Source organism: Phodopus roborovskii, unplaced genomic scaffold, assembly GCF_943737965.1.
Source record: "Phodopus roborovskii unplaced genomic scaffold, PHOROB, whole genome shotgun sequence".
Taxonomy (NCBI): Eukaryota; Metazoa; Chordata; class Mammalia; order Rodentia; family Cricetidae; genus Phodopus; species Phodopus roborovskii.
The window spans coordinates 300,006-322,599 of NW_026126547.1; the positions used below are offsets into that span (position 1 = coordinate 300,006).

General features: G+C 41.9%; 1 protein-coding gene across 1 annotated transcript in view; it reads left to right on the top strand.

Annotated features, from left to right (window-relative positions):
• Window positions 1-22,594, top strand: part of LOC127233883 (putative coiled-coil domain-containing protein 144C) — a 135,833-nt gene that overhangs the window by 86,081 nt on the left and 27,158 nt on the right. Inside the window, exons 17-22 of the mRNA XM_051200554.1 lie at window positions 7,054-8,112; window positions 10,598-10,691; window positions 13,381-13,451; window positions 17,828-17,895; window positions 18,527-18,721; window positions 22,234-22,404. Of these exons, the coding sequence (XP_051056511.1) occupies window positions 7,054-8,112; window positions 10,598-10,691; window positions 13,381-13,451; window positions 17,828-17,895; window positions 18,527-18,721; window positions 22,234-22,404 (1,658 nt within the window). The remainder of the gene's footprint in view (window positions 1-7,053; window positions 8,113-10,597; window positions 10,692-13,380; window positions 13,452-17,827; window positions 17,896-18,526; window positions 18,722-22,233; window positions 22,405-22,594) is intronic.

Genomic DNA, 22,594 nt, shown 5'->3' on the forward strand with positions numbered 1-22,594 from the left:
AATGCAAGCAGAAGCAGACACCCACAGCTAAACACTGAGCTGAATTCCTGGAATCCAGTTGCAGAGAGGGAGGAGTGATGAGCAAAGGGGTCTAGACCAGGCTGGAGAAACCAACAGAAACAGGTGACCTGAACAAGGGGGAGCTCATGCACCCCAGTCTGATAGCTGGGAAACCAGCATAGGACCAACCCAGACCCCCTGAATGTGGGTGTTAGTTGAGAGAACTGGGAAGTCTATGGAGCCTCTGGTAGTAGATTAGTATTTATTCCTAGTATATGAATAGATTTTGGGAGTCCATCCCACATAGAGGGATACTCCCTCAGCCTAGACATATGGGGGAGAGCCTAGGCCCTGCTCCAAATGATATGACAAACTTTGAAGTTTCCCCATGGAAGGCCTCACCCTCCCTGGGGAGCAGAAAGGGGATGGGATGGGGATTGCTTGGGGGGGGACAGGGAAGGAGGGGAGGGTGAGGAAACTGGAATTGACATGTAAAACAAGCTTGTTTCAAATTTAAATTTTAAAAGAAAGTTACAAAAAAAAACAGAAAAAGCGTTTTAAAATGTAGATGTTGCATTTTTGTGTGCAGTTCAGATTTGTCTTCTCATAATAATGTCACCATGCTATAGAAACACACGCGGGCACATCCAGTGACCCACTTAACAGTTGTGGTATGTTCTAAGAGTCAGTGTCTGTCATCAAAGAATGAAAAGCGAGATGGGCAATAATAGAATCTACACTCTCTCTGAAAAACACTTGTCAGCATTTTCAAGTATCCCTTCTACTAAAGTCACTTGGTAGCGCTCTCCAAAAGCTTGATTGCCTTTAGTATTTATTGCTCCCCCTCCTCCTTTTAATTGTGTGTTTGAGCCCAGATCCATGTGTATGTAATTAGTGCTCTACCCCATGGCTGCCCTGCCTCAATATCGATATTTAAGTATTAACATAAAATTTCTTTCAACTTTGAAACTCAGGGACCCTCAGGATTGTATCCTTTAAGCACCCCCAAAAGAACCCACATGTAAAGATTTAGTGACTATGGGTGTCACAGCTGAGTGTGGAACTGACTAGGGCAGTGTGTCTATGTTGGGTCTAAGTTTCCAATATTTGTACAGTATCTGGAAAGTATTTGGAGGTTTGTAAATCTAATATTTGAATAGTGATAAATGTATGATTTTATTAGCTTTAACTTCCATAGCATCTGAAAAAGCTAAGAAGAACTATGTGCCTGCTATTAGTACAGAATTAGGAAAACCAGGGTGATTCTAAAGTAAAGTTTTACATGTCTAACATCACATGATACTTTAACTTATCCACCATCATGGAGCCCTCATCTAGTACCTGTTGGAAACAGAAGCAAACACCCACAACTAAACACTGAGTTGAACTAGAATCCAGATGCAGAGGGAGAGGACAAGACCAGGTTGCAGAAACACATAGAGACAGCTGACCTGAACAAAGAGGAGCTAACGGGCCACCAGACTGATGGCTGGGAATCCAGCATGGGACTGACTCAGGACCCCCTGAATATGGGTCTCAGCCAGAAGGACTGAGCAGTCTAAGGGACCTCAGACAGTGGAGCCAGGATGTATCCCTGGTGCACAAAAGGACCTTGCGAACACATCCCACATGGAGGGATAACTGCCTTAACCTAGAGACAGGAGAGAAGCCCTAGTCCCTACTTCACATGACCTGTCAGATCTACATGACCCCAACTGGATGGCATTGCCCTACATGTGGAATGGGGGTGGGGGGATGGGAGGGGAGGGTGGTCAGGGTGCATGTGAAGGGGAAGAGAGGGTAAGAGGGAGGGAGGGAGGGAGGGGAGGGAAGAAAGGAGGGAGGGAGGGAAAGAAAACTGGGATCGACATGCAAAATTTAAAAAAAAAAATTAAAAAAAAAAAAAACACACACACATAAAGTGGCAGACCCAGAGTCTCTCTAACCCCGTCATCCTCTTCTCTCCAGACTTACTCATAGACCTGTGCAGCAGAACCCCTCCTCCCCTAACACCTTACTGCCATTTCTTGAGGATGCCACCTCTTGGTGGGGCCCCAGGGTCCCTCTAGTCTTTGCTGCTGCCCTGCTTACTCTTTCCTTCTTGCTCATCTCCATGCCTCTATATCATCCATCAACCCATAGACACACATAGATCCCACAGCCATCACACTTGCCTAGGGTCTGGAGTGAGCAACAGCAACCAATGAGCCAAACAGTCAACCAACAAAATGAAATCAGACATCTACACCAAGCAACTCAAATATCCTAACTCCAGATGCCTCAAGCCCAGAACAAAACCACAAACACAAAGTGTCAAGGCAAAATGCTTCCTCCAGAAGCCATCAGCACTACAGCAATAGGCCTGGGAAAGGCGGTTTAGCTGAAAAGCGCAAGACAAGGACTTCAAAATAGCAATTATTAATATGTTCAAGACCTTAAAGAGGATATTAATAAATGCCTTACTGGAGACGATAGAAATGCAGCAAACAGTTGAAGGAAATAATAAAAAAAATACAAAACATGAAAGTCAAATTTAACAAATAGAAGTACCAAGAATACCCAAGCTGAAATAAAACTGGAAATGAAAACCTTAACATGTCAAATAAGATAAGACTCGCCAACAGATTAAAAGACACAGAAGAGAGAATCTCAGGCACTGAAGACAAGATAGAAAAACTGGGTACCTCATTTAAAGAAAATGTTTAATCTAAAAACGTCCAGATACAGACCATACAGGAAATACAAGACATTATAAAAAAAGACCAATCCTAAGAATAACAAGGAGAAGAAACCCAGGGTAACAGCACAGAATGTGTTTTCCATTAAATCATAGATGCCCCTAACCTAAAGAAGGGAGTATCTATCAGTGTGGAAGAAACATACAGAACAGCAAATAAGCAGGGCCAGGAAAGAAAATCACCTATGACACATAATAATAAAAACACTAAATGTACAGAACAAAGAAAGGAAAAATAAGAAGCCACATATGAAGACAGGCCCATTATAGCAGCACCTGATTTCTCAGTGGAGTCTGAAAGTCAGAAGGGCCTGGGAAGATGTTCTACAAACCCAAAGATGTCAGCCCAGAATACTATACCCAGCAAAACTATTAGTCACAACTGACAAAGAAAGAATAATATTCCATGATAAAACCACACTAATTTCTATCAGTCCAGTCCTACCAAAAGCATTAGCAGGAAAACATCAGTCTGAAAGGTTAATAGCACTCAATAAAACACAAGGGATAAATAATCCTAGGCCAGTAAATCAAAAGAGGGGGAAATTTCCACAATAAAAAAAAAACAAAAAATGAATAAATAAATAATGCTTATTAAGAGCTTCCAATATAAATGGTCTCAATTTCCCACAAAAAGGATACAGACTAACAGCTTGCATTAGGAAGCAGGATCCACCTTTCTGCTACATCCAAGAAGCACCTCACCAAGAAGGACAGACATCAGCTCAGAGTAAAGGGATGGAAAAAGGGATTCCAAGCAGATGAACTACAGCAAGCAGATGTCGCCGTTTTAATATTAACACAATAGACTTCAAAGCAAGACTAACCACAAGGGATAGGGAAGCATTGCTTATTGATTCCTGCTTTGTTTTTATTGTGAGAATCCCTCGCTTTGATATACTGGTCTAGCATTATTTTTTGTGTTTTCTAGAGTGTTATTAACCTTCCAGACTGATGTTTTCCTTCTAGTGCCTTCTGTAGGACTGGATTGATAGAAACTACTATGGTTTATCATGGAATGCTTTTCTTTCTCTGTTGATTATGACTGATAGTTTTGCAGGATAAGTATTCTGGTCTCACATCTCTGGGTTTTTAAAACATCTGTCCAGGCCCTTCTGGCTTTTAAAGTCTCCATTGAGAAGTCAGGTGCTATTATATTGATGATGCATATTCATCAAAGGAAAAATCCATCAAGAAGATATTGCAATTATAAATATTTGTGCTCCAAATACAAGGATGTCCAAGTTTGTAAAAATAAAAAATAAAAAAATAAACTACTAAAACTACTGTAGCTAAAGTCACATGTTGTAATAGTTGGTAACTTCAAATCTCACTCTCACCAATACACAGGTCATCTAGACAAAAACTAAACAAAGAAATGCTGGAACAAACAACATCATAAACCAAGTGGGCCTAACTGATGCTTGCAGAACTCTTTACCCAAACACAAAAGAATAAACTTTTTTCTCAGCAGCTCATAACTTTCTCAAAAACTAACCACATACTGGGACACAAATCAAGTCTCAATGGATGCAAGAAAATTGAAATGACACCCTGCTTCCTATCTAACTACCATGGATCAAAGCTTGATATTAACAACAGCATAAAGTATACAAATTCGTGGAAACTGAACAACTTTGAAAATGTATATCTTTGAATTACTCTAGCCAAGCAAATGAAAGACTTGTACAATAAAAACTTTAAGACATTGAGGAGAGAAATTAATGCATCAGAAGATGGGATCATTACAATTGATATAATGAAAATGGACATCCTACCAAAAACCATCTACAGATTTGATGCAATTCCCATCAAAATTCCAACACAATTCTTCACAGAAATTGAAAAAATAATCTTAAATTTAATATGGAAACATATACACACACAAACAGGATAGCTAAAATACTCTGAATAATATAAAAAAAAACTGTTGAAGAAATCACCATCTCAGATTTAAAGTTATACTGCAGAGATATACTAATAAAAACCACATGGTATTGGCCTAAAAACAGACACACTTATCAATGGAATCAGAACAAAGAACCAGACATAATAAGTCCACACACCTTCAGACACCTGACTTTTGACTAAAAGAAAAAGCCAGAAAGACACACTGGAGAAAAGACAGCATCTTCAACAAATGGTGCTCATCTAACTGGATCGCTCCATGTAGAAGAATGCAAATAGATCCACACTCATTACCTTTCAAAAACTCAACCCAAATGAGTTGAGGACATCGGCATAAGGGCAGATACACCGAATCTGATAGGACAGAATGTGAGGAATAGACCTGTGGAACAGGACACCCCAGCACAGACACAAAGACCAACAGCAAGTGGAACTTCATGAAACTGGAAAGCTTCTGTATAGCAAAGGACGCCATTCAAAGAACAAACTAGTGAAAAGAATGGCTCACCTCTGCAGGCTTCCTGCGCTGCCTTCTTTTGTAAAGTGACCTTCTTTCTGAAGAGATTTCAAATCTCTGAATTTTCTTTTGCTGTTACTGTCATTTCATAGAGGTAACTAGAGCGAGATGTATATGTTTTTCAAATCACAGTAATAATTGTCATAATTCGTTGACATGAGACTACATTTTATAGAGATCACATGAACACTGGGATTAGTCAAGGAGACAGATGAAAAATTGCCTTGAGATTCTGAAGTATTAGTTCCTTAGTGTTCTATTATTTTTAAATAAGCATCAAGTGATGTTACAGAATGAACGGGGGTCAGGCATACTGGTGCGTGCCTCATCACACAGGGCTGAGGTAGTCAGCCAAGGGGACATACATAGTGACCCTTCATGCCTGCCGAGAATTATTTCCTCACATTTCTCATGTAGAATTAACAAGGTAGTGTGTACTCCCTACCTCAGTCCTGGTGATTGGTTCCTGGTTCTTCATATGGATGATTAGTACAATTCTGCTACTCCGTAAGAGTCATTTTAATAAAACTGTTATGGTGTGTGTGTGCATGCGTGGGGTGGGCTGTGACTAATATCTACAATTCTACAATCTGAAGAATGATCCCAGGTTACTTGATGTTCCCTATGATTCTTTGGCATATTTTGATGTGTAAAAGTCCTAATGAGATTCAGAAAGGAAGGTCAGACGATCAGTTTTATTTCTTTTTAGTCTTTGGGTGTTTTGCCTGCTTATGTCTGTGCACCATATGCATGCAGTGCCCATGGAGACCAGCAGAGGGCACCAGATTCCCTGGAACTGGGGTTATATGTGTAGTCTCAGTGACAACGCTGGGAATTGAACTCCAGTCCTCTGGAAGAACAGCCACTGAGCCATCTCTCCAGCCTTCCATAGTTTACCTCTTAATATCCTGAAATAACAGAGAAACCGGCAATAGAACAATCACCTCCAAAGTCATTTTCTTCTCCTGACTATAGAGAGAAGAACCTGACATGTTTTAGGACTGGTGAGATGGTTCAGAGAGTAAACAAAAGTGCTTGCCACCAAAGAGTGACAGTCTGAGATCATACCCCAGAATCCACCTGTAGATTCTGGTGCATGTGGCCCATGCACAGAGAAGGACCTGGCATGTTTTAGACACTTGATGCATCAGTGTTCCCAGGCATCTGTTCTTGGTAAGGCTTGCCATACTTCTTGAAACTTATCTCAACTGGCAAAGCTTAGGAAACCATCACATCTGCAGGCTATTCAAACATCACGTCAAAATTGTCTTCTTATAATGTTAATTTGTTTTGCACATATGGTGTCACCCTTTGGAAGTGAACATCTTAACTCTACTACTATTCAGTTACTGATTTTCAGAGACTAAATAAATGCCATTGAACATCGGGGCTCAATATTTTAGGAATGGTGAAATACAAACTTTTTATGTGACAATGTTCTTGTGGTATTTAAAATTACCTAGCACACACCAAGTGAGAATTAGTCTAAATAGTAGTGTTAAGTAGTTAAGTCTCCTGGGTTATGTTCTCTATGGGGTGGACTCAGGTATATAAGGTATTTTTATTTATGTATTTACTTACTTATTTATTTATTTATTTATTTATTGTGGGAGCATGCACATATCTCAGTACCTTTGAGGATCAGAGAACAACCTGGGGGAATTAGTTGTCTCTTTGGAGGATTCTGGGGGTATGACCTCAGACTGTCATGTCAGTCTTTGGTAGCAAGCACTGTTATTTCCTCTCTGAACCATCTCACTGGCACTAAAGTAGTTTTGTTTGTTAATTTTGTTTGTGTGATTTCTGTGTAAATAAATATATATTATGAAAAGCCAAATGGTGCACATTAAACCTTTTTTAATATTTTTGTTCATGTGCTATGATTTCCAAGGCCAAGGATAAGTTAGAGAAACATTCCTTGCCTCAGAGAGCATCCCAGCATCCAGGCAAGCAGACAAGCGCTCCCCCTTTACAACTCCAAGAGCAAGGGCAGGAGCCAGAGATGAGCACATCTTCTGATGGAGAAAATATGGCCAAACATTCAAGATCTGCTAAGGGGCAAGTGCTCAGGGGAGCGTTGATAGGAGACAAACTGAAGGGTAAAGACGCTCTGCAACTTGTTGTAAACAAGCTAAGCCAGAAGGTTGGTGATGTTTGTGAACCTGTCAAAAGCTATGTTCACCAAGAGGAAGAGCGATCACGTGATGACTGTACAGGAAAACCACCCCTCAGGTTGGCCTCCCCTAAACTGGCCGGTGATGTGCTTGATTGTGAGGACAGAGATGGGGCTGCAGCGCTGGTGTCTGAAGCACCGCAGACCTTTCCCGAACAGAAGGAAGGTGGCCTTGGAAACGTCTTTCCATGTCCCTGGTCCTCTCAGGTTGTGGAAAACAGTGGCCAGTCAATCTCTAAATTTCCCTTAAGGAAGAATAAATTAGACTATGAAGGTAACAAGTTTGAAATAGAGGAATCCCTTCATATATGCAAGGAGAAATCTTCTAAAAATACAGAAAGTAAAAAGATAAGATGTAGATGCCCAGAAGTGTGTCTGGGTGAAAAGCAAGAAGGCTGTGAGTTCAAGAGCAAGTTGAAAAAATCTACAGAACCAAAACACATGGACTGGCCGTTAGATATCAGATACATGCCGAAGTTCAGTGAGTCCAGAGGGCTTTCGGATGCCAAAGAAAGAAATCACGTGAGTGAATTAAAAAGTTGGGGTGATTCTACCCTTTGCGACACTTACAAGAAAATTAAAGGCACACAGAAGCCACTCCACAGCTGCTGCGAAGCTCCCGTACATACCGTGGGAACCATCAGTGCCACGCCGCCTGGTGGCAGGACAGCAAGCAATTTTGCGGATGAAGATTTTCAGGACAGGCTGTCCGACACTGAGTTCCGCATATTAGAGGAAGAGATCCTGGCTTGGGAGAAAGTCCACCTAGAAAACGAGGTAGTTGCTCTTTTGCTGACATGAGATTCATTCCGATTTTCTGTTAGCGACAACTGTTCACTAGTAAAAATCGGATTACGTATGCACGATATTGCGTAGCCATGTAGATGGCTCTATTTCCTAAGCAATGGAACGTAGTGCCATGACATCAGCTGCTTCAACCACCTCGAGTGTCATTTGAGATGCTAGAAGCACCTGACATTTTGTAAACATTTAATAACTGTCAGGTTTTGTTGTGGTGATAGTGGTTTGGTTTGATTTGGTTGGGTTTGGTTTGGTTTTTGGTTTTTCAAAACAGGGTTTCTCTGTGTATCTCTGGCTGTCCTGGAACTATTTGTAGACCAGTCACAGTGATTTGACTGTCTCTGCCTCCCCAGTGCTAGGATTAAGGATGTGAGCCACCATTCTCTGTATAAGTAATTGTTCTTAACATCCCTTTTTCTCTAGACTTGAAATATTCTGTGATCTTTATGTAATGGAGAAAAAAAAAAAAACCCTCGGCAGGTCTAATATTTGCATAGTGGTTTCCCTTTTTTAGATTTATATTTATTTCTAAGTGTGTGTTTTGCCTACACATATGTCCAACTAGAGTTACGGAGGTTGTGAGCTACCATATGAGTGCTAAGAATTGAACCTGGGTCCTCTGGAAGACTAGCCAGAGCCACCTCTGCAGCCTCTCCCAGGGGTTTTAACATTATGTGAAAGGTTTCCTTACTGCTTTCACATTTTAGTCAAGCACCTCCATCAGTAACTTTCCACTGTATATCTAGATTGTCTAAGCTCTTGTTTACCTAGATGAAGGTTCTACCACCTGTGCCTATGTTCACCAAGATGTAATCTAGTGCCTCTCGTGGTGGTGAGTATGGAGCTTTGCTACCAAAGCAGGCTCACGAGAAGCAGTTGGGTGTTTTCTGGGTTTGGTTGCGCAGGCTAGTAACCCCAGCACTTGGTAGGGGTGAGGCCAGAGCACAATGTGATGAGGCCACCAACCAGTCAGCCTGAGCTACATAAAAAGATACTCTCTCAAAGACATAGAATGTTTTTCTGCCCTCATCTATTTTAAAGGCACTATACATATGAAATTTTATTTAAATTTTTATATAGGCATTTAATTTCAGTGACAATGCAGATCAGAGGCAGGGATCCTTAGTGTAGCTCCTTGTTGACATGTGCATGCCATCCAGTTTTGGTTCATGTATTTGATGGTCACGGATCCCATGATCGGTACACAACGTTTGGTTACCATATGAAGACAAAGTTTTGACTGTACAAAAGATGCTGCACAGAGATGTTCTGGAACTCAACATACACCTATTTTTAAAACAGTGACTTTAGAAATAGGAACTTCATTAAGAACTCATTAAATTGTATTGTCTTTGGATCTGGTTAATTTCAGTGTGTGATATTTTTCTTTATATATATATATTAATTTATTTTTTATTTTTATTTTACATATCGATTCCAGTTCTCTCTCCCTCCCTCCCTCTCTCTTTCCCTCTCTCCCACCCTCGCATGCCCCCTGACCACCCTCTCCTCCCATCCCCACCCCCCACCCCCCGACTCCACATGTAGGGTAATGCCCTCCAGGAGGGGTCATCTAAATCTCTCACATCATTTGGACTAGGGACTAGGACTTCTTTCCTGTCTCTAGGTTAAGGGAGTATCCCTCCATAGGGAATGTGTCCCCAAAGTCCTTTTGTGCACCAAGAATACATCCTGGTTCCACTGTCTAAGGTCCCTTAGACTGCCCAGGCCTTCTAGCTGAGACCCATGTTCAGGGGGACTGAGTTAGTCCCATGCTGGATTCCCAGCTATCAGTCTGGGGGCCCGTTAGCTCCTCTGTCTCTATGTGTTTCTGCAGCCTGGTCTTGTTCTCCCTCTCTGCATCTGGATTCCAGTTTGGCTGAGTGTTTAGTTGTGGATGTTTGCTTCTGTTTCCATCAGCTCCATGATGGTGGATAAGTTAGTCGTTGATCTCATATCAGGGAAGGGCATTATGGTAGCCTTTCCACTGTTGCTCAAATTGTTAGTTGGGGTCAGTCCTGTAGGTCTCTGAACATTTCTCTAGGTTCAGTTTTCTCTTCAAACCTATAATAGCTCTCTCTCTCCCTCCCTCCCTCTCTCTCTCTCTCTCTCTCTCTCTCTCTCTCTCTCTCTCCCCTCTCTCTTCCTCTCTCCCCTCTCTTCTGTTCCTCCCCTCACTCAATCTTCCTAGTCCCACCTGCTGTCCTCTCCTCCCCTTCTCTTTCTCCTAGTTCCCTCTCCATTCACTGCCCCCCCCACTCCCCATGTGCTCTGGAGATAGGAACTTCATTAAGAACTTATTAAATTGTATTGTCCTTGGGTCTGGTTAATTTCGGTGTGTGATATTCTTCATCTACAATTTTTTAATAACTAAGGAAAAAATAAATAGGAAAACTTCAGATACCTTCTTATGCAATGATTGGATCTTTGCAGACTAATTATGGACATTAATTTTTTTCAGAGTGTCTGTGAGAATCTTCCAAACAAGTATGAGGGATTTTCATCTGATGCCACAGATCTAAAGGGGAAATACAGAGAAAATGAACACACAGGAGGTAAGAGTGGCTAGTCCTGAAAGTCACTGGAAGCTCACCCACTGAGTGATAGAAATGTAACCTACAGCCAAAGAAATGTACTGACTAAATACACGGAAACGAAAGGACAAGGAAGTGGGAATTGGATGTCTGTCATTCTAGGGCAGCCAAGTTGTTTCATGTACAGATATTCCAAGATCTGAGGGAAATTAGGACTTAGAAATGAGAGGGGGGAGAGGCCAATAGGGCAGGTGCGGATGCAGGGCACAAGACTTTACTGTCCAGTGAAGGGGGGATTAGAACCCTTCTTCACAAAGACAAATACCAGTGCTAGGGAACACAGGACGAACTGGGAGACAGCCTCCAGCCTCAAATAGAACCAAGTCCTCTCACTCCTGTCTTCCCCATTGTTGAGATTTTCCCAGAAACCTAAGGAGGCAGGTCACACACAGTTGTGTTACATTTTTAATCATGAATAAATGTAAATGTGTGTGCTCAGTCACATAGGTGTACAGGTTAATGTTGTGGAGAATGTTATTCACATTATTTCAAAGGCTTGAAAGAAGAAAAAGTAGGATTTGTCATTAAGAAATCAAAAAAGAAATATGCCTTTAAAAATATTACCATGGACTTAAACATTCCTTTGGCAATCTTAATGTGAGTTGTCTGATAAGGGCAACTTGAGGCCAGAGTCCAAAATGGAAGACTTTGGAAGCAGGCTGTCGTCAAACAAGGTTGCCAATCTCTGGAATCAGCAGGCTGTCCATCAGCTTTCCTCCTTCTCCAATCCCCAGTCTGTTTAGCTACATCTTGTAGTGATATGTTTAGGATCTAATAAAGCTTACCTGAAGATCAGACGCGCAAAGCAGCCAGCCGCTAGAGAGTCCTCACCACCACCAATGCTCAGGCTGAAGGGCGATCTGGTCCTCTGATTGTACCTCCAGACTACACTGTCCCTCAGGCTGCCTAGACTGCAAAGCTCTCCGCCAGAAACCAGACTGCTCTCTCTCTCGAACTGCACTGAGCTCCTTATATTCTCTCTAGTGCTGGGACTAAAGGCATGAGCTCTGTTTCTCTCTTAGACTGATTCGCTCTCATGTAACCCAGTGTAGTCTTGATCTGTCTGCCTCTGTTCCGTGCGTTCTGGGATTAAAGGTGTGTGCTACCACTTCCTAGCCTCTATGGCTATTGTTCCCTACCTCATCTTCTTTTTCTCTTTAATCACCTGTTTCTCTTGTGCACGCGTGTGTGTGTGTGTGTGTGTGTGTGTGTGTGTGTGTGTGTACCACACAGGAATGTGCCATAACACACATGTGGAGGTCAGAAGACAACTTGTGGAAGTCGGTTTTCTGCCTATATCGTGTAAGGCTCAGGGATCACCCAGCAGGAGGCGTCTTTATCGTTGAGCCATCTTGTGGTCCCCACTTCACCCCCACTTTATCTCTTATGACATCATCCCTCGTTGAGCCCAGAGTTCATCACTTACCGACAGCGGCTGGCCAGCATGCTTAGGTTACAGATTTGTGCAACCTCACTCAGCTTTTAAGTCATTGCTAGGGATTTGAACTCAGGTCCTCATGCTTGTTCATCAGGCCCTTTACCAAATGAGCCATCTCAGGAATTGAATGCTAGTAAATAACTTGAGTTCTGTTGTTGGAGACAGAGTAGACACGTAGCTAAACTGTAAGGGAGCCCATAGGAAGGACATCTGTGTATCTGTGTAGTCATTATCTGTGAGGACTAGGCATATGGCCAAAAAAGGGAAATTGTCACAAAATGAACAAAAATACTTCTGATGAAAGGAATAGGGTATTCATATGTATAAATGTGCAAAAACATCCTATTGATTTTGGAATCAGTAATTAATAACATGAGGGGGGAAAAAAGGTGTGGTTGTGAGTTTTTCCAGTTCTGTTTCACTGTTTTGCTTCTAAGAATCCTCTTCACAAAGCCAAGCCTTTGGGTCTGTAGGATCTTCCCAGCATGGGTGAGGAGACGCTGCTCACTACTGTCTGAACTGATGTTGTATGGGATAGTCACAGTTTTTCCCATTTAGGAGAAGATTCCATCAAGTCCAATATTGCAAAAGGGGTGTGTGTGTGTGTGTGTGTGTGTGTGTGTGTGTGTGTGTGTGTGTAGGGGTGTGTGTGCATGTGTGGGTGTATGTCTGTGTGTGTGTGTGTGTGTGTGTGTGTGTAGAGTAGCTTGCTTATAATATTTTCTAATAAAGGAGCTACCTGTGTATTAAGCTTGATTTAAAATTTTAATTTGAAATTGAAAATAGCCATTATTCTTTTAGAACTTTTCTTCTCACCTAGTTTTTTTGGTTGGTTAGTTGGTTGGTGGGTTGGTTGGTTGGTTTTAGAGACAGGGTTTCTCTGTAGCTCTGGAGCCTGTCCTGGAACTTGCTCTGTAGACCAGGCTGCCCTCAAACTCACCACGATCCACCTGCCTCTGCCTCTGCCTCTGCCTCTGCCTCTGCCTCTGCCTCTGCCTCTGCCTCTGCCTCTGCCTCTGCCTCTGCCTCTGCCTCTGCCTCTGCCTCTGCCTCTGCCTCTGCCTCTGCCTCTGCCTCTGCCTCTGCCTCCCCAGTGCTGGAATTAAAGGCATGTGACATCACTGTCCTACCATCTTCTCATCTATTTTTAAGTGCTGCTCTTCTAAGTGAGTGTTTTTTTTTTTAAAGAGAAATGTATATGTATTACAGCAGAATTGGACTCTGAGGTGACAACCCAGTCAGAACAAAAGAGTCTTGATGGCAGTGAAAATAACCAGCTACAAGTATGTACGATTTTAATATAAATTCTCATTCGGGTTTTCTTTGTGTTGATAATGTTGCCATACTTCAAATAGTACTTTCATAATAACCTTTTCAAAAGCAATTTTTGTTTTTGTTTTTCAAGTCAGTTTTTCTTTTTTATTTTTTTAATTTATTATTTTTTTTTTCTTATTTTATGTATCTATTCCAGTTCCCTCTCCCTCCCGTCCTCCCATTTCCCCCACCCCTACCCCCTTTCCCATCCCATCCCATTCCCCACCCACTCCCCAGGGAGGGTGAGGCCTTCCAGGAGGGATTATCAAAATCTGTCAAGTCATTTGGGGTAGGGCCTAGGCCCTCCCTCCTGCCTCTAGGTTAAGGGAATATCCATCCATGGAGAATGTGTTCCCAAAGTCCTTTCATGCACCAGGGATACATCCTAGTTCCACTGTCAGAGGTCCTATAGACTTCCCAGGCCTTCTAACTGAGACGTGGGTTGGTCCTATGCTGGTTTCCCAGCCATGAGTCTTGGGTCCATGAGCTCCCCCTTGTCAAGTCAGCTGTCTCTATGGCTTTCTGTAGCCTGGTCTTGACCCCTTTGCTCATCACTCCTCACTCTCTGCAACTGAATTCCAGGAGTTCAGCTCAGTGTTCAGCTGTGGGTGTCTGCTTCTTTTTCCATCAACTACTGGATGAAAGCTCTAGGATGGCATATAAGGTAGTCATCAATCTCATTATCAGGGAAGGGCATTTAAGGCAGCCTCTCCACTGTTGCTTAGATTGTTAGTTGGTGTCATCCTTGTAGCTCTCTGGACATTTCCCTAGTGCCAGATTTCTCTTCAAACCTATAATGGCCCTCTCAATTATTGTATCTCTTTTCTTACTCTCCTCTATTCTTTACAAGGGGGACCTTGTAAAGACAGGATTTCTTTATGTATCCTTGACTGTCTTGGAACTTGCTCTGTAGACTAGGCTGGCCTCAAACTCACAGAGGTCCACCTGTCTCTGCCTCCCAAGAGCTGGCTGGGATTAAAGGTGTGTGCCTGGCTCAGAAGCAATTTTTGTATCATAGTTGACATTTTATTTTTAAACATTTAACAAGTTGTAAAACAGTGTACTCTTAGAAACTATAGTCAGTAAAATTTGTTGCTTGAGAGTAGACATTTTTTGGATTATTTCTCTGCTTCTGAGTGCAGCTTCCTCTCAAGATGAAGCAAGGTCAGCTTGTGCCATAGATCTATGTAGCTGAGTGGCTTAAATTTACTGTATCATAGCTGCGATGACTAGTGGGAAATTCAAAGGATTAATAGTGTCTCTGGTCAGTAATTGCTTTTAGCATCTGTACTGAAGGAGATAGTAGGCTTAAAGATAAGCTCATACCTGCTGGGAGATACTTCAACTGTAGTCAAGTATATAACTGTATAAACAGTCACTTTCTATATTGTTCAATTTCAGTGTCATAAATTGGTACATACCATGAAGCGTTTTTTATTAATTAAGTCTGTTCCCAAAAATAATCTCTCTCATATCCATGTCTATTTATGTTGTTTTGTGACCCACTGAGTTTTACAAGGGGTATCTGTATAACCATGCTTCCAGAGCTATCTGTTGATGCCTGGTGGGCTCAGCTGTGAGCACACAACTGAAGACCATGATTTCCCTTCTCCCAATAGTTAGCAGTAAAAGGTGGACTCCTGAGCCCCTCCCCCTTCCATGACTGATTATTGACAGGCCAGTCTTGTGTAAACCTAGTGCAGGTGGCCACAGCTGTTGCAAGTTAATGACTGCATTGCTTTTGTTGAGTCCAGGATGGCATTTCACAGCCATCACCCTATCTTTCAATCTTTTTTTTTTTTTTTTTTTTTTTTTTTGCCCCTTCTTTCACAGTGTTCCTTGAGCCCTGAGTGGTTTCCATGAATGCCTTGTGCTCACTGTGAAGACAGGCTCCTCCAAGCCTAGTAAACCTAAAGGGCAGTCAGTGGCTTACATACCACAAAGAAATGAATTCTGTGGCTGAAATTACACAAAATACAGGCTGTTCTTTTAAAGGATTTGGATTTGATTCTAGGCTCCCACATGGCTGCTCACAACCGTCTGTAACTCCAGTTCCTGAGGATGCATTCTTCTGGCCTGCTTGGATGCCAGACACGTAGTGCACAGACACATATGCAAGCAGTAAAAATACACAACACCTATACAAATAACAATACTTTTTAATCACAGCATTTCTGCAACTAAAGACCTTGATAAGATAATATAAATAATTGGGGATTGCCCTTTTGCTGCAATGGCAAGTGAGCTCTGTGAGTTCAAGGCCAGCTAGGGCTGCAGAGTGAGACCCTGTCTCAAAGATAAAAAAGAAAGAAAATTTTCACTTTCAAAACGATGCTGCCACTCTTGCTTTGCTTTCAAAAATCAATCACACTGACTTTTGCTGATGAAAATCTTCCATACAGACTGGCATGGCGGTCCATGCCTCTTATCCCAGTACATGGGAAGCAGAGTAGACAATCTCTGCAAGTATGAGGTCAGCCTGGTCTACAGATCAAGTTCTAGGACAACCAGAGCTACATAGAGAGGCTGTGTTTCAAATAAACCAAAAAAGAACTCCCCTAAACAGTGGAATTATCCATGTATGAAACTGTCTAGGTAGAGGTGGTTTCTACTATTTAAATAAAAGTTAAGAAAAATGTTTTCAGAATAATTTTTCACTAATCAAATCCAATCTTTCTTTCTTTTTTATTATTTTTTTTATTTTACATGTTGATCCCAGTTCCCTCTCCCTCCCTTCCTCCCTTCCTCTCTTCTTCTCTCTTACCCTCTGTGCCCTCTCACAGGCACCCTAACCACCCTCCCCTCCCATCCCCCCACCCCAATTCCATATGTAGGGGAATGCCATCCAGGTGGGGTCATGTAGATCTGTCAAGTCATTTGAAGTAGAGACTAGGGCTTCTCTCCTGTCTCTAGATTAAGGCAGTTATCCCTCCATGGGGGATGTGTTCGCAAGGTCCTTTTGTGCACCAGGAATACATCCTGGCTCCACTGTCTGAGGTCCCTTAGACTGCTCAGTCCTTCTAGCTGAGACCCATATTCAGGGGGTCTGAGTCAGTCCCATGCTGGCTTCCCAGCTATCAGTCTGGGGACCCGTTAGCTCCTCCTTGTTCAGGTAAGCTGTCTCTATGTGTTTCTGCAACCTGGTCTTGTCCTCTACCTCTGTATCTGGATTCTAGTTCGACTCATTGTTTATGTATGGGTGTTTGCTTCTGTTTCCAACAGGTACTAGATGAGGGCTCCATGATGGTGGATAAGTTAGTTGTTGATCTCACTCTCCGGGAAAGGCATTTATGATAGCCTTTCCATGGAAGCTGAAATTGTTAGTTGGCAGCAGTCTTGTAGTTCTCTAGACCTTTCTTCGTGTTCAATTTTATCTTCAAACCAATATTGGCTCCTTCTCTCTCTCTCTCTCTCTCTCTCTCTCTCTCTCTCTCTCTCTCTCTCTCTCCTGTCTTCTATTCCTACCCTGACTCAATCTTCCCAGTCACACGTGCTTTCCTCTCCTCCCTTCTCTTCTACTTCTCTCTCCATTCGCTGCCCCCCCCACTTCCCCTGAGCTCTGGAGGACTTGTCTCTTCCCCCTTCTGTGAGGGACTTTATATGAATCTCTTAGAATACACCTTGTATCCTAGTTCCTCTGGTGATGTGAATTATGGCTGGTGATCCTTTGCTCTAGGTCTAAAATCCAATCTTTCTTTCAAGTAGCATACAACCTAGAAAATCAGTTTATCCCATGTCATGTGATCTTTTGACTTAAACATAGAGGAGTATGAGTGTTGGCTTTTGATAGATGTACTTGCATTGGCTTAAGGATAAGTTAAGTGAACGGGTGGACCAAGGAGGCAGGTTTAGCTGTCGGTGGGAACTAAGCAATGAATAAGAAGAAATAAAAATGTCTCGAAGTTTGACAAACTCAAACCAACACAGTCATTGAGCTTTGATGTGTGCAAACTGGACATTTTCTGTTTGGACCATTGGAAGCTGTAATTCCCACATTACTCAGGTATACTCCACAGTTTCACGTGAATCAAAAAGATTCTTTAGTAAATCTGGTTTCAGAACATATGATTTTTATATCGTGTAAGAACAACATACATCATCGGGGAAAAAAAAACACTGAGTTCTAAGATGCCTTGAATTGTAAAGATTCATAAAAATCTAGAGATATATTGGAAAATATAGATGAGACATTTCCCCTCCTAGGAAAGTACTAAAATATTTTGCAAATTTGTAGCATCCTGCCTCCTTGTTCAGCTGTACATCGTAAACACACTAATCCATCTAGTGCTTCATCCTCTCCGTTAAGACCTGGCCCACTGATCCCAGCTTCCCCTCTCTGTCCCAGTCAGGTCAATCCCAGGGCGTTTCCGTGTCAGTGAGCACCTTCACATGTTTTGATACCCCGGTATCGAAGTAATTTTAAAAAGTTGTCAGTGTTAAACAGGGAGAGAATGGCTGTGCGGGGAGAAGACACTCATTTCTGCTCCTAGCACCCATGATCGCACATTCCCAGACTCTGTTGCCCCATGTTCCCGTGTGCAATCCTGGTAGTGAACCCTGAAGGTGGCGTGTTTTCTCCTGTCCTTTACAGTTCTTGCATCCAACAGGCAGTGAAAATGCTAGATGGCAAAGAGTAGTTCAAAAAGACACAGACTTGAGGATGCCTGTTTCTCAAGTTTTATAGAACTGCTTTCTTTAACAGAAATAAAATACAGCAGAATTTACAAAAAAATAGTCAATAGTCTCTTATGCTAAAATTAAAGTAAAAACCTTTTTTCAAGATGTATCTATTTTTACTTTATAAATATTTGCCTACATGTATGTATGTATGTGCACGTGTGTGTGTACTGCCCCCCAGAAGACAGGAGAGGGCGTTGGATCCCCTGGGACTAGAGTTACAGACTTTGTGATCTGCCTTGTGGGTGGGTGCTGGGAACTGGACCAAATGCGTTTAACCCCTGTGCCATCTCCCCAGCCCGACAGAAATCTTCTTATCCACTAAAATCATGCAGTAAAAACAATAAAAGTTAGTTTTTCTGAACAGTAACATTTCTCCTTGCCTCAAACTTACTTCAAAGGTTGAAGAAATGAGCAAGCAGTGGCCGAGTCCAGAAGTGGAAGTCTCAGAGAGCCTGTGTCTTACCGTCACTGACTGCAATGACAATGGGTGGATTGTCAAAAGGAAAGGAGGAAGGACCAAGAAGCTGTTCCCTTCTGAGGACAAAGATGAGCTTGCTAAGTAAGACTGCAGGGACAGTTCAAAGTCAATCATCATTTTGCCCTAAAATTATTCCTGTTTTGGGCTAACATGCATGATTAACAAATTTTACACTTCTGCTAGGACTACTGTTCAGGTTTATCAGAAGTACATAAGCAATTTGATAATATTTATCTAATTAAATTTATAAGTATTTTTAAAATAGTAAAGGTTGACTGATGTAAGTGATGACCATTCTAACACACTGTTGTTCAGTGACATGGCTGAGTAGAGGAATTGAGTAGCATGTATCAACAATTTCTTTGGTGTCATTCTTTGAAGCTAAAAAATCTTCATTTCTAGTGCAGGGTCCTTCTGAGACAGGGATATTTTGCTTGGAAACACATAAAAACTATATGTTAAGGACATTTATTACGTATTGTATACAACACAAATAGGTGAATACATGGTCATTATATAATATGAATACAAAGGCATATATAGTAAAATGTTTATATATTTTACATGTTCATAAGTATGTATGGGTACTTAAACTAGAATTGTTAGTTCAGAGATAGTATATTTATTAATAAGGATATATTTATAGTTTTATGTACACAAAGTACTGTTGTATGTAACCATTTAAGAAATGAGCTCTAGACCAGAGAGATGGCTCAGCAACTAAGAGCACTGGCTGTTCTTGCAGTGAACCCTGGTTCAATTCCCAGTACCTGCACAGCATCTCTTAACTGTTGGTAACTTCAGTTCCAGGGGACACAGCATCCTGGCATTCACAGGCATCTGGCATGCAAGTGGTGCACAGAGAAACGTGCAGGCAAAACACTTATACACATAAAATATAATGAGTTGTTAGGCTGGAAAATAAAGCTGCTGTATTTACTGGTCTCCTGACTTGTTGGCAACATCATAAGCTACTGAGTTTTCCTTCTTTGCTCCCCATGTGTTAGGAATCCACCCAGGCTCTCTTCTGAGTCTAGAGTACTGCTGAGGGATTGCATGAATATCCATGTGTGTCAGCATGTCACTGTATCAGGCAGAAACTACAATAGACTGTATAAAGTATGTTTAGTATGCTAATTGGGACTAGAAAACACTAATACTTCTTCCTAGGCATGGCAGAACATGTGTCTCTATTGCTGTAGTGTGGAATCTGCTGTGGATGATAAGCCAGTGGGTGTGGCTGTGTTCCTAACTAACTTTATTTAGGGGGGTGGGGGAATGACCCAGGGACTGATTCTATCTAATGTATTTGATGCCCTGATTTGCCTTCCTGGAATAGCAAAACAAGCAACAATCAAATTCAAAGACCAAAGAACAGCTTCCATGTGCCATAGATGCTGACTCACTGTTGGCTACTTTGCTGACGTATATATTTAATCGAAACTCAAGACGCAGCCAAAGCAGTGAACCCTGTTTCTAAAAGTACTTACAGGCATGCTGTAACCCCTTTTTGTTGTTTTGTTTGAGATAGGGTTTCTCTGTGTAACCCTGGCTGTCTTGGAACTCACTCTGTAGACCAGGCTGGCCTCAAACTCACAGAGATCCGCCTGCCTCTGCCTCCCAAGTGCTGGGTTTAAAGGCATGCGCCACCATGCCCGGCTATAATCTCTTTTACAGAAAATTTATTTCAGTGTTTATCACCAGATATTATAGCACATTGACTCCATGCATAAAAGTTGAATTTTGTAAATAAGTTCATTTTCCAAATTACTGGTAACTTGTTGTGTAATAATTATTTTAGCCACCACCACTTTTCTCTCCCACTCCATGTGTATACATGTTCTCTCTCTCTCTCTCTTTCTCTCTCTCTCTTTCTCTCTCCCTCAAGCTTCCTGAGTGTCTTTAGAGCTGACTGTATGTTCATTTGTGTAAGACCATCTGCTGGAGCTTGGAGGGGCAGCCTCTCAGGGGCCACACCTGTGAAGAAAACTAACTGTTCCTCCTCTGCAGCCATCAACAGCCTATTGCTTCTCAACCATGAGCTCCCCCAACCCATGCTGGAACTGTGATTGACTTGATCATGTACCGGTCTTGTGCACACGTCACAGCAATGTGAATTCAGGCATGGCTTGGATCTGTCATGTCCAGCAAATATTATTTTCCTGCAGATACCCACTACTAGTGACTCTTATAATCTGCCTGTCCCCTCTTTTGCAATGATCCCTGAGCCTTGGGGACAGGGACCGTGATGTTGATGTTCCATTTAGAGCTGAGCACTCCACAGTCTTTGTGAATGTTGATCAGATGTGCATCTCTGACCATCTACTGTAACATACTTCTCTAATGAAGCTTGAGAGGTACACTGATTTATGGATGTAAATAAGAACTCAGGGGCTAGATCAGTTTAGTAGTACTAAAGTAGTTCTATCAGGTTCACCTGATAATGTAACAGGGTAAAATGGAGGGGGGGTGTAACTAACATTTAAGACCTTTGAAAATGTCATATGGAAACTTACTACCCTAGACGCTTCCTAAAATATGCATATACAGACATAAAAGCTTAAATGGAGTTACTCTATAATGGGAGATAATGTCCCTCACAGACACCATAGGCTATTAAATAAAAATCCCAGTGCCATGCAGGCTCTGTTGCCAGATATCCTGGCCATTTCCATTGCTCTTTGTTGCCCTCCAGAACTTGATGGTGAGACCCTATTGCTGACGACACCAAATATGGAGTTATAAAACACTGAGAAATCTAGCTGCTACCCACCTGGAATATCTATCCCTACATCTCACTTTCATAATGCTGGAAGGTCCTACCTGCATTACCAGGGGAGAAGAGTAGCCAACATTGTAGTCATGATTCTTTTTACTTTTTTTTATGCTTTCACAACTGCAATTTTATTGGTTGAGGAACAGAGTACACAGATATTTCAATTCTTAACTCATGCACCCAATCTCCGAAGTCATACACTGTGTTCGCGTTCCCCAAACAGCCACGTATTGTTTCTCTTTGAACTTATTCCAGTGATTCCAACCTCACACATGTCAGGTTTTCCCTCAGACCTCACATAACACTCAAATGCTCACAACCCTCAACCCCACTGAGTCACAGTTTTCTGCCACACACAGTACATACTCAGATTGTCCATCTCTCACAGCACATTACCACAGCTGTTAGGAAAATGGACGGCCAGAAGAGGATGTTGAATTCCTTGGAGCTACAGATACGGGTGGTTGCATGAAATCAAAACTGGGTCTAATGCAAAAGCAACAAGTGTTCTTAGCCTTTTGAAGTCCCCCTAACTAGTTTTTCTACTGTTTTTTGCCTGGTGGGCGCTTTTGTTTTATTGGATCTCTTCTGTAAAGCCTTGCATAGAGTCAGACACAATTGATGACGCACAAACTCATATTCCTATGTTTGCCTATTTTAAGAAGAATATGACTTTCCTTGTCCTTACCTGGTGTTTTAATGATTTTACAACAAATAAATGGATTCAGATAGGGAAGAGCTGAAACGTCACCAAACTGCTGGTCAGCCTTTATCAGCAGATGTGCTAGAAAATGTTATGTTTATGAATTTTTCAAAGGAGTGCACCTGACACATGTATGAAAGAAATAAGGAAAACTGAAAGGGAAGCATGGACCCCCAGACAAGCTGTGATCACACCAGTGTTTGAGAAGTCCCTTCCAGAAGCTGCTGGCCTGCTGCTGGTGAAGGATGGCCACCATCTGAGTAAAATGGGTCAGGCTGAAAGAAGGTAAAAACTGTAAATTCTTTATCTCCTGTGAAGGAATGCTAATGAGGATTACCTTTTCTGGAATAAAGTAGAACAGAGTCATTATACTCAAAATAAGGAGTACTTAATGTCATTGAAAGTAGAATGACAAATTTGCCTTTTTTTTTTTTTCTAAATCCAGTTCTTCAGGCTTTGATGACAGTGTTGGACT